Here is a 12,336-nt window from a genome sequence, read left to right as displayed (position 1 = left end):
TCCTGTTGAGCTCTACTGTGAACCTTTTGTTACAGGAATAAACTTCTTAACAAAATATCCCTGCATCCTGCAATGCCACTTCTGTATTTCTAACATGTATAAACTGTAAATTGACCATGAAAATATTTTTTCTTTTACTGTGTTCCGTGCCGTAACTTGTAAGGCAAGTAATTTGCTTGCCTGTTTGTAACAAGCGAGAATGATTATGTTATATCCACTAATTTCTTTGGGTGTTATTGTATTTTCTTCTACTGCTCTGATTATTTTTCTATCATACCTCATTTTGTCTTCTTCTGTTCAGCACTTATAAACTATTTTTGATAAGTGCCTTATGAATAAAGCTTTTTTTTTTTTTAATTTAAAAATGAAAAAAAACTTACCACAGGTTTGCTATTCACTATTTAAATGTAGAAGATTCAGTCTCTGTTGTTTCCTCAACCAAGGAACATGAAAAATATTGTTCTATTAATACAATTACATGTTCATTTTCAAATAAGAATACTTTGGGAACAAAACACTTCAAATAGTGCTTTAATGTAATCATTTGAAATAACACTGAGTAAGTCTGTACTGTCCCAGCATGTCATTTCAGCAGAGGACAAAATATATGGTATGATTATATTTAGCAAAATTAAAACGAAGCAAGAATGATAATTCATATAAAAACTCAGTTTCTCTGCTAACACGAAGCTGTATTGACTTAGAAAGAATGCTAGACATATACACTAGTATATAAATACATGTCAAAACACTGTTAACCACATAAACCTTCTCAGTTGCTATTTTTGCTGCAGGCAAAGCACATTGCACATGGTTATATGAGGTGGAGTACGTCCTACAGATAAGGCACAGCAGTCACTGTGGCTGGCAGCAGACTAAAATTATTCTAAAATGATCCAGATTCACTTTGAATAGTTGCTTCAAGGCTTCCTCACTGGGTTTGTCAAATTAGTAAAAAAGAATTACATATAAATGGTAGCTTATTTTCTTTGATGAGTGACAATGACTAACTCAAGACATCCCAAACAGTTCAGTGCGCTGCTCATTGCTACTTTGCTTGTTACTAGAATCCCTTTCACAGGTTTCATTCTGTATGAAGGCCATCAAAACTGCCAGAGTTGGGATTGTTATTCTGACATTAATGAAAAGTTGTTGATTTTGGTAAACATATACGAAATATTACCTATTGGAATGTGCTGCCCTTTGCATTTTTTTTTTTTTTAATTCAAATATTGCTCCTTTTGTGGCTTCCTCTTTCCATTTAAACTCATGAGCTTATCTGAAAAGGCTCAGTTTTAAAATTGATATACATATTCTGTATGACTGCCTTTAGCAGTCACACTCACAATCATAGTCAGCCCGATTTTTTCAAGTCTGGCTGTGTCAAGTGACAGGAAACTGCAGTCACTAATGTTGCCCTCGAAATCAATTGTTGACTTGTGAGGCTTTGTTGGGAAAATAAACAAGTGTTGGTGAAGTGACTGGAAAAGTGGCTTTCATTTTTCTACTTTCCCCATGTGTTTGGAGGCAGTGTTTAATTTTGCGCATAATTTTTATGTAATGAAAAATTTATAAATTTACAGCACAAAGGGTGCTTGGAGGGTGAACCCACGGTGTACCCACAAACAAAAATGGATCAAACCACCATGTCCACTGTGTGTGGACACCACTTAACATAACATACACCAAACATAAAAAAAAAAAAAAAAAAAAAAAAAAAAACATATACAGCTGATCAGCAACAGCCTGATGATTTCTTCTGCTGAGGCTCTTTGTGTAACACCAAGCCTTCCTCTTTTGTGTCAGCTTTTTCACACAGCATCCTGGCAGCAAAACACCGCAACAGCTGAGTTAGTTAAATCAGTTGGGCAACTATAGATAATATGTGGCGTCACAGGACACCTCACCTAAGACATGTTTGAAAAAAGTTGAATTGGATTTGAATTTGATCACCTGGCCACAGTTTCCAAAGAGCGAGTCACATTTTCACCTGTGGCAGCGCTGCATTCCATGAATTCAAAGCTGTAATCCTGTGAAAGGATAATTATTACCATCAGTGGGTGTGTGTGACAATCATGACACCATTTATTTATTTATTTATTTTTTTCTGTGAAAGGTAGTAATCACTTAATCAAATGGTAGTAACCCATACCTTAGCAAGGACCTCGCTATCATAGGAATCAACCTGCCGTTTTGTACAATCGCTCTTATTCCCAAGAAGTAAAATGATCACGTTTTCTGCAGCACCTTCCTACAAAATATGAATGATCAGTATTATTGTTTGGATAAATTGTCATTCACATATCTTTACACAGACCGATATCAGTGTTTCTGACATGTAGGTCCTGTCCTATGGCATTTAATAGTGCAACCTTTATTTTGTTCACACTCAGCTATCAGAAATAAATACAATTATGCTGAAAAAAACTGTCCCCACAACAAATATTGATATTGGTATTTTACAGCACTGTTGATACACATCCTATTTTTGCAGCAGTGGAGAAAACCTCTCAAACAAGCAGTGTGTCTTTGAAAGTTGGCTTTGATTCTATGCAGAATAGGATGGGTGACAGTTCACATTAATATAGGGGCATACAGCAGTTACTTAATGTACTAACTGTAAATATGTGCTACTTTAAACATGCAATCCAGACTTCATCTGACAGTCTGAGATTTTGCTGTATTTATTTGCCTTGAAGAGTATGACTTTTAGATGGTCAACAGACTTTTTTTGGGAGGGAAAAAAAAGTTTATCAATTTTAACAGATTTTGTATAACCTGAAAATATGTATAAAACCCAAGTTTAGCCTCCACATACTGACAGCATTGACCAAAATCCTCTAAAAACAGGCCTGCAAATCACTGGGCAAACAAAGCACTGTACCTGAATACAGCTGATCCAGTAGCGGACATCAGAGAAGCTCTGGAAGGAGGTGATATCATACATCAGGAGAAACGCCTGGGCTTTGTGGAAAATCTGTCTTGTAATGCTGTGAAACCTTTGGGGGATAGCAGAGGATGTAATGACTGACAAGGTGAACGGAGATGCCGGCTTTCCTTTTCAGGAGGCCATTAGTCTTCACACAGTTGCTCCATTTTCCAACACTTTGATCACATTCAGTCAGAAGCGCACATCAAAGATTTGTGTTGCATGATGGAAAATAATAGAGTCAGACACGCTACGCCATGGCTGAATTGTGTTTTGTGTTAATGATCTTGGACATTTCAGTCAAAATGTATCTGTTACTAAGCCAGAGACAACAGAAGAGACTCCTTTGAGGTTATTTCCAAGAAACAAATCAACAGTGAATAAGAAACTAACACTGTAAACATAATGAAAGCAGCTGGGTTGATGCGTGGTTACAGTTTCTCAATTTTAAAAAAAATGTTAACACAAGAGTGAAAGCAAGCCTATTTAATTTTAAAACTCAATGCAAACACTCTGCTGCGCCCACATCATCAGCCTCCATCTCATCTGTGGAGCAAATGCAACTTTCATAGCTCATTTTCATAAATGTTGACTGAGCTTGGTAGGTTCAAGGGAATGACACAAATTTTGTTTTACTTACCTTTCCTGACCTGCTGTATCCCAAAGCTGTAGCATCACTTTTTTCCCATCTATCATCACAGGCTGCCTGCATGTATCAATACCTACAAAGTATTGTTATTCAGCATGTTTCCGTTGATTTATATATACTTCCGAGAGCAGTATAATACAAACAAGATGAAACTTACCAACAGATGCGTAGAAATCTGAACAAAACTTCCCACTTTGAACCCGTTTCATGAAGGAGGTCTTGCCCACATTGCTGTTTCCAACCAGCACCACATTATAATGTGGTGTGAGGCCAGATTCTTTGGAAACAACTGAAGAAAGGGAAATAAATTCTTGTTCATGCAAATCTTTAAAAAATATCCATCTCTAAGCATCTCTCATATCACCAAATATTTAAGTTGTGTTTACCCAAAGAATGTTTCCTTTCTGTTTTTTGACCCAAGTGGTCTTGAGGGCCTGGGTGTTGAATTGGAGTCACTCTTTCAGATACTTTCCGACTGTCAAAGAGATAATCGGCAAAATTTCGCTTAATTTATATGAATAGTATGCACTATAATACAAAGTGTTATAAATACCTATAAATACTCATAGTCTATGAGTGGCACTTACCTCAGACTGTTAACAGGCTTAGAGGGATCTCCAGTGTCAAAGATTCTGTCACTGGATGATGGTGTCTTGTCACTTCTACCAAATGTACTGACAACCTACAAATCCAAAAAAGGTCTTAAAGAACTCCATACTGACATTTTCCTTAAAGCTATAACTCCTTCATACACATACAAATAAATGTCTGTTTACCCACTTTCCACTGCTGAAACACATAAGACAATGTTGGGACATCCTGTGTCGAACTAATGTACTAAATGTATACTGATACACAATACAACAACCACTAGAAATATGCCATTAGAAATAGTGTTTTTATATGAAAATACAAGAGAAAAATGTTACATGTTTGGCATATGTTGGCATAGGTAGGGCAGATGTTACAACATCAAAAATTGGCTAACAAGGTCTCACACAGTCTGTCTTTAAGGTTCACACTATATGAGGCAATTGTTTTTTCTGTAGATGCTCTCAGATAATAGTTATTGCTGGACATAAGATTCTTGATTGTGTCATTTGAGCCTACTTACCCATATAAACATATACATTTAAAAGCCCTGATATCAAAGCAAACTGAAACATCATCCTTAAGCTCAAGAGGCCTGAAACACTTTAAAGTTCTTCTTCCCACCACACAAAACTTGCTGGGACCACAAGTTCCCCATTGCATAAGTCCCTGTTCCGCATTTTGACATTTTGTTTTCTTCACAACAAATAGTTGACAGATCAGTGGTCAAGAGGTTTTATGGCAGAGAGAAGTATACACTACTCACAAAAAGTTAGGGATATTCGGCTTTCGGGTGAAATTTCTGGATGAACCTAAAATGCATTATAACCTTTACAGGTGAATTTAATGTGACCTTCTGTAAACTTTTGAATGCACATGTCCAACTGTTCAGTGTTTCATTACTTTTTGCACAAGTTGCTGTTCTCTAACAAGGAGTTTAACGGCAAAATTCACGTCAGGTGTTTGATGCTCCAGCTCATCGAGGTCGTATCATTAGGGAATGGCTGCTGGAGACTGGGGTACCTCAAATGGAGTGGCCTGCACTTTCTCAGACCTGAATCCCATAGAAAACCTATGGTATCAGCTGAGTCGCCGTATAGAGGCTCGGAGCTCTGTACCCCAGAACCTCAATGTCCTGAGGGCCGCCCTTCAAGAAGAGTGGGATGCCATGCCTCAGCAGACAATAAGTCGACTTGTGAACAGCATGAGACGTCGTTGTCAAGCTGTAATTGATGCTCAAGGGCACATGACAAGTTATTGACACTGACATTTTTTGATGTGGTATATCCACCACTGTTGTTGGCTTTTGTTTCAAGAAATTGTTTGAGATGAAAAATCACCAGTGCACGCTTCTACTTAAATGCCCTACTTTCATGATATAATATCACTGTAGCGTGAACATTTCACATTTTCCATACATTTCACCCAAAAGCCAAATATCCCTAACTTTTTGTGAGTAGTGTATGTATGAATTCTGTTTTTCCAATTAGGCATTGAAACTGAAAAAATGTCTGAACCCTAAATACTATTTAATGCAATGTTTCGACCACAATCAGGGTCTTTGTCAGGCAGCGAAGGCCTTACACATCCCCAACATTAACTCCTTTCATTTTGGTGTATTTGCTGTTTCATTAATTGTACCTGTTACCATGTCAGCGGTTATAACGTTTAATTTTAATAATTAGAACATGTGATTTTCAAATATTCTTTCAAAAGAAAAACATGATTTAAAAAAATCAACATACTTTTGCTTTCCAGTGTCTAGTATATCCATAGTGTGCCTTTTCATTGTGTCTTACCTCTGATTCTGCTCTGTGGTCTTCAGAGGTCCTGACGGCTCTTTCCTCTGTGTCACTTTGGTGATTTCTTCCATGCTCTTCATCTGTTGTCTTATCCTCGCTCTCTGCTGGGTCTTTATTGTGTTGGTGTCCTTTTGACTTGCGGTTAGACCCCATTTTTCTTCTCCTTCCTTCAGTTTTTGATTCTGATAGTCTTTGTTCAGGAAATGTTGCTGATGTTGAATGGAGATGCTCTGTTTCTATTAGAGGCCTATCTTCAATTCCCAAAAGTGACTGGGGGGTTAGGAGTTGAAGATTAGACTCATCATCTTTGTCTTCCATTTGAAGTTTTAGTTCTTTTGTCTGAATGCTCATTACACTTTCAACTGTGGTGGCATCCTCTAGATTCTCTGGCGCCTCATTTTCCACCTCCGCGTTCCTTTGTAATTTGTCTTCTTTAGGACTTGTTCTGAGATTCCTACGAGTGGAGCCCATCTTTCTTCTCCTGCTTGGCGACCTGGATTCTTGACTTGACTTGTTGAGCTCAATTTTTATAACTTGCACTCCTTCACTCATGTTGTTTGGTGCTTGTACAGCAGTCAGTGCATTCTCATCGTCATCCTTTGCTCCACCACTATTCTCAGACTTCACTATTTCAACATGTGCCCCATTCACACTGGATGTCTCCTCTGATTTCAAAACCTTATCTTTCTCAATATCTTTGTCCTGTATTACTTGCACCTCCTCCGATCTGACATTGGGATCACTGTCTCTGCAGTCTTCAATATTCGGAGGCATCTGTAATAACAACTGATTAAGTGAGCAGCTGCTGGTTTCAGAAACTACAGTGGTTGTGTCAATCTTGTAGGCACCTATGTTACAATTTTGCCCGTGTCCTTGACCAGTGGTTTCTTGGGTGTCCTTATGTTTTTCTTCTTTTTTGATCCCACCATTAGGTTTATACATAGTAATCATTGATGCTTTTACTTTTTCAGTTTGCAATATCTCTGCAGGTGCCTCTGCTGATAACTCCTTCATAATATCCATGCCAATAATGTTTTCTTCCTGATTAAGTGATTGAGTTGAAATACAATATGTATGGGTCATGTCTGTTTCAGCAGTATTACTTTCCCTCTCAGCTTCAAAAGTCACCTGACTTCTCATGTCAGCATCTGTGTTCAATTTACCTTCCATTGTTTCATCATCTTTTTGCTCAATGCTTGTTATACTTTCAGCTGTGATGGCATCTCCTACATTCTCTGCAGTCCCTGGCACATCACTGTCCACCTCCTGCTTCCTTTCTAATCCTTCCTCTTTAGGTCTTGTTCTGAGATTCCTGCGAGTGGAGCCCATCTTTCTTCTCCTGTTTGGTGACCTGGATCCTTGACTTGACTTGTTGATCTCAATTTGTATAACTTGAGCTCCTTCACTCATGTTGTTTGGTGCTTGTGTAGTAGTCAGTGCATTCTCTTCCTCATCCTCTGCTCCACAACTGTTCTCAGACTTTTCTATGCCAACAGGTACCTCTTTCACACTGGATGTTTCCTCTGAAGTCAAAACCTCATCTTCATTAATATCTTTGTCCTGTATTGCCTGAACTTCCTCTGGCCTGACACTGGAAACACTGTTTTTGCTGTCCTCAGTACTTGAAGGCATCTGTAATAACAACTGATTAAGTGAGCAGATGCTGGTTTCAGAAACTACAGATGTATGAATCTCAGTATTCATAACATCGTCTTGTTGGGATTTCTCCACAGAATCATCTATGAGATCCTCAACATTTCCATCACTATCCCTTGCATCAGAGTCCTGAACAGATATGACAGGGTTGCCAACATCCACACTTTGGGAGGTAGCACCTAGGGAGTCCAATTCCTCAGTAAGAGGAGCCTTTGAAACATCCATATTTGATGTTCTATTGTTTTCCATGTCTGCACTGTCCAGGTCAGAGGCACCTATGCTTAAGACTTGCTCGTGGGCTTGACCAGTGGTTTCTGGGGTGTCCTGGTGTTCTTTTTCCTCTTTGACTTCATTATTGGGTTCATACATAGTAATCAGTGATGTTTGTACTTTTTCAGCTTGCAATAACTCTGCAGGTGCCTCTACTGATAACTCCTTCATAATATCCATATTGCCAGTATTGTTTTTTTTCTGATTAAGTGATTGGGTTGAAATACAATATGTATGGGTCATGTCTGTTTCAGCAGTATTACTTTCCTTCTCAGCTTCAAATGTCACCTGACTTCTCTTGTCAGCATCTGTGTCCAATTTACCTTCCATTGTTTCATCATCTTTGTGCTCAATGCTTGTTATACTTTCGGCTGTGATGGCATCTCCTACATTCTCTGCAGTCCCTGGCACGTCACTGTCTACATCCTGCTTTCTTTCTAATCCTTCCTCTTTAGGTCTTGTTCTGAGATTCCTGCGAGTGGAGCCCATCTTTCTTCTCCTGTTTGGTGACCTGGATCCTTGACTTGACTTGTTGATCTCAATTTGTATAACTTGAGCTCCTTCACTCATGTTGTTTGGTGCTTGTGTAGTAGTCAGTGCATTCTCATCCTCATCCTCTGCTCCACCACTGTTCTCAGACTTTTCTATGCCAACAGGTCCCTCTTTCACACTGGATGTTTCCTCTGAAGTCAAAACCTCATCTTCATTAATATCTTTGTCCTGTATTGCTTGAACTTCCTCTAGCCTGACACTGGAAACACTGTTTCTGCTGTCCTCAGTACTTGAAGGCATCTGTAATAACAACTGATTAAGTGAGCAGATGCTGGTTTCAGAAACTACAGATGTATGCATCTCAGTATTCATAACATCGTCTTGTTGAGATTTCCCCACAGAATCATCTACGAGACTGTTGTTTCCATCACCATCCCTTGCATCAGAGTCCTGAACAGATACGACAGGGTTGCCAACATCCTCACTTTGGGAGGTAGCACCTAGGGAGTCCAATTCGTCAGTAAGAGGAGCCTTTGAAATATCCATATTTGATGTGTCATTGTTCTCCATATCTGTACTGTCCAGGTCAGAGGCACCTATGCTTAAGACTTGCTCGTGAGCTTGACCAGTGGTTTCTGGGGTGTCCTGGTGTTCATTTTCCTCTTTGACTTCATTATTGGGTTCATACATAGCAATCAGTGACGTTTGTACTTTTTCAGCTTGCAATAACTCTGCAGGTGCCTCTACTGATAACTCCTTCATAATATCCATATTGCCAATATTGCTTTCATTCTGATTAAGTGACTTGGTTGAAATAAAGTATGTATCGGTCATGTCTGTTTCAACATCATTACTTTCCCTCTCAGCTTCAAAAGTCACCTGACTTCTCATGTCAACTTCTGTATCCAATTTACCTTCCATTGTTTCATCATGTTTGTGCTCAATGCTTGTTATACTTTCAGCTGTGATGGCATCTCCTACATTCTCTGTAGTTTCTGGCACCTCACTGTCCACCTCCTGCTTCCTTTCTAATCCTTCCCCTTTGGGTGTTGTTCTGAGACTCCTGCGAGTGGAGCCCATCTTTCTTCTCCTGTTTGCTGACCTGGATTCTTCACTTGACTTGTTGATCTCACTTTTTGTATCTTGAGCTCCTTCACTGATATACTTTGGTGCTTCTGTAGTAGTCAGTTCATTGTCATTGTCATCCTCATCCTCTGCTCCACCACTGTTCTCAGACTTTTCTGTTCCAACAGGTACCTCATTTGTACTGGATGTTTCCTCTGATTTCAAAACCTCATCTTCATTAATGTCTGTGTCCGGTATTGCTTGAACTTCCTCTGGCCTGGCACAGGGGTCACTGTTTCTGCAGTCCTCAGTACTTGTAGGCATTTGTAATAACAACTGATTAAGTGAGCAGATGCTGGTTTCAGAAACTACAGATGTACGCATCTCAGTATTCATAACATCATCTTGTTGAAATTTCTCCACAAAATCCATGAGATCATCAACATTTCCATCACTATCCCTTGCATCAGAGTCCTGAACAGATATGACAGGGTTGCCAACATCCTCACTTTGGGAGGTAGCACCTGGGTAGTCCAATTCCTCAGTAAGAGGAGCCTTTGAAATATCCATATTTGATGTGTCACTGTTCTCCATATCTGTACTGTCCAGGTCAGAGGCACCTATGATTAAGACTTGCTCGTGGGCTTGACCGGTGGTTTCTGGGGTGTCCTGGTGTTCGTGTGCCTCTTCGACGTCATTACTGGGTTCATACATAGTAATCAGTGATATTTTTACTTTTTCAGTTTGCAATATCTCTGCAGGTGCCTCTACTGATAACTCTTTCATTACTTCCTTCATTTCCTCAGGTGCCTCCTCTGTCACTTCATTTTGTTTTCCATCATGGACACTTCTTGAAGTAGAGTCTGCTGCTGTTCTTTCAGTAATATTAGGCTCATTAAATCCACCAACATCCTCATTAGCTGGATTCTCGAATGGGTCCATATGTGGCTGCATGTCACCCTCCATCTGAATAATATCCATATTGCAAATATTATTTTCTTCATGATTAAGTGATTGGGTTGAAATACAATATGTATGGGCCATGTCTGTTTCAACATTACTACTTTCCCTCACAGTCTCAAATGTCACCTGATTTCTCATGTCAACTTCTGTGTTCAGTTTACCTTTGACTATTTCATCATCTTTATGCTCAATGCTTGTTATACTTTCAGCTGTGATGGCATCTCCTACATTCTCTGCAGTCTCCAGCACCTCACTGTCCACTTCCAGCTTCCTTTCTAATCCTTCCCCTTTGGGTGTTGTTCTGAGATGCCTGCGAGTGGAGCCCATCTTTCTTCTCCTGTTTGGTGACCTGGAATCTTGACCTGAATTGATGATCTCAATTTCTATATCTTGAGCTCCTTCACTCATATACTTTGGTGCTTGTGTAGTTGTCAGTTCATTGTCATCCTCATCCTCTGCTCCACCACTGTTTTCAGACTTTTGTATTCCAACAGGTACCTCGTTCACACTGGATGTTTCCTCTGAAGTCAAAACCTCATCTTCATTAATATCTTTGTCCTGTATTGCTTGAACTTCCTCTGGCCTGACACTGGAAACACTGGTTCTGCTGTCCTCACAAACTACAGATGTACACATCTCAGTATTCATAACATCATCTAGTTGAGATTTCTCCACAGAATCATCCACGAGATCATCATTTCCATCACTATCCCTTGCATCAGAGTCCTGAACAGATATGACAGGGTTGCCAACATCCACACTTTGGGAGGTAGCACCTGGGGAGTCCAATTCCCCAGTAAGAGGAGCCTTTGAAATATCCATATTTGATGTTCTATCGCTCTCCATATCTGTACTGTCTAGGTCAGAGAAACCTATGCTTAAGACTTGCTCGTGGCCTTCACTAGTGGTTTCTGGGGTGTCCTCGTGTTCTTGTTCCTCTTTGATGTCATTATTGGATTCATACATAGCAAACAGTGATGTTTTTTCTTTTTCAGTTTGCAATATCTCTTCAGGTGCCTCTACTGGTAACTCTTTCATTACTTCCTTCTTTTCCTCGAGTGCCTCCTCTGTCACTTCATTTTGTTTTCCAACAAAGAGACTAATTGAAGTAGAGTCTGCTGCTCTTCTTTCAGTAATATGAGGCTCATCATAGCCACCAACATCCTCATTAGTTGGACTCTCAAATGGATCCATATGTGGTTGTCTGTCACCCCCCATCTGACTAATATCCAGATTACCAATAATATTTTCTTTTTGATTAAGTGATTGGGTTGAAATACAATATGCATGGGTCATGTCTGTTTCAACATTATTACTTTCCCTCTCAGCCTCAAATGTCACCTGATTTCTCATGTCAGCGTCTGTGTTCAATTTACCTTCCATTGTTTCATCTTTGTGCTCAATGCTTGTTATACTTTCGGCTGTGATGGCATCTCCTACATTCTCTGCAGTCCCTGGCACCTCACTGTCCACCTCCTGCTTCCTTTCTAATCCTTCCCCTTTGGGTGTTGTTCTGAGATGCCTGTGAGTGGAGCCCATCTTTCTTCTCCTGTTTGCTGACCTGGATTCTTCACTTGACTTGTTGATCTCAATTTCTATATCTTGAGCTCCTTCACTCATATACTTTGGTGCTTGTGTAATAGTCAGTTCATTGTCATCCTCATCCTCTGCTCCACCACTGTTCTCAGACCTTTCTATTCCAACAGGTACCTCATTCACACTCAATGTTTCCTCTGATTTCAAGACCTCATCTTCATTAATATCTTTTTCCTGTATTGCTTGAACTTCCTCTGGCCTGACAGTGTTAATAACATCATTTTGTTGAGATTTCTCCACAGAGTCATCTATGAGATCATCAACATTTCCATCACTGTCCCTTGCATCAGAGTCCTGAAGAGATATGACAGGGTTGCCAACAT

General features: G+C 39.6%; 1 protein-coding gene across 1 annotated transcript; it reads right to left on the bottom strand.

The window, feature by feature from the left end:
* Positions 1–583: 583 nt before the first annotated feature.
* Positions 584–9,037, bottom strand: rab44 (RAB44, member RAS oncogene family). The gene is made up of 10 exons (XM_030051680.1): positions 7,903–9,037; positions 5,969–6,819; positions 4,166–4,260; positions 3,965–4,053; positions 3,736–3,867; positions 3,570–3,651; positions 2,885–2,999; positions 2,153–2,251; positions 1,954–2,030; positions 584–1,823 (listed from the first exon to the last, which is right to left on the bottom strand). The coding sequence occupies exons 1-10, from the start codon at positions 8,957–8,959 to the stop codon at positions 1,736–1,738; spliced, it is 2,685 nt and encodes an 894-aa protein (XP_029907540.1). The 5' UTR covers positions 8,960–9,037; the 3' UTR covers positions 584–1,735.
* Between the last annotated feature and the right edge of the window lie 3,299 nt (positions 9,038–12,336).

This window comes from Myripristis murdjan, chromosome 5 (assembly GCF_902150065.1).
Source record: "Myripristis murdjan chromosome 5, fMyrMur1.1, whole genome shotgun sequence".
Lineage (NCBI taxonomy): Eukaryota > Metazoa > Chordata > Actinopteri > Holocentriformes > Holocentridae > Myripristis > Myripristis murdjan.
This window is presented reverse-complemented; position numbering and strand designations above follow the sequence as displayed.

Bases quoted from the DNA above. Each gene is read 5' to 3' on its own strand.
- rab44 (XM_030051680.1), bottom strand. From the start codon at position 8,959: ATGGAGAACAATGACACATCAAATATGGATATTTCAAAGGCTCCTCTT. The intron at 3,000-3,569 runs GTAAGTAAAACA...TATCCCCCAAAG, and splicing joins GATACAGCAGGTCAGGAAAG to GTTTCACAGCATTACAAGAC. The intron at 1,824-1,953 runs GTGATCAAATTC...TTTTGCTGCCAG, and splicing joins TCTTTGGAAACTGTGGCCAG to GATGCTGTGTGAAAAAGCTG.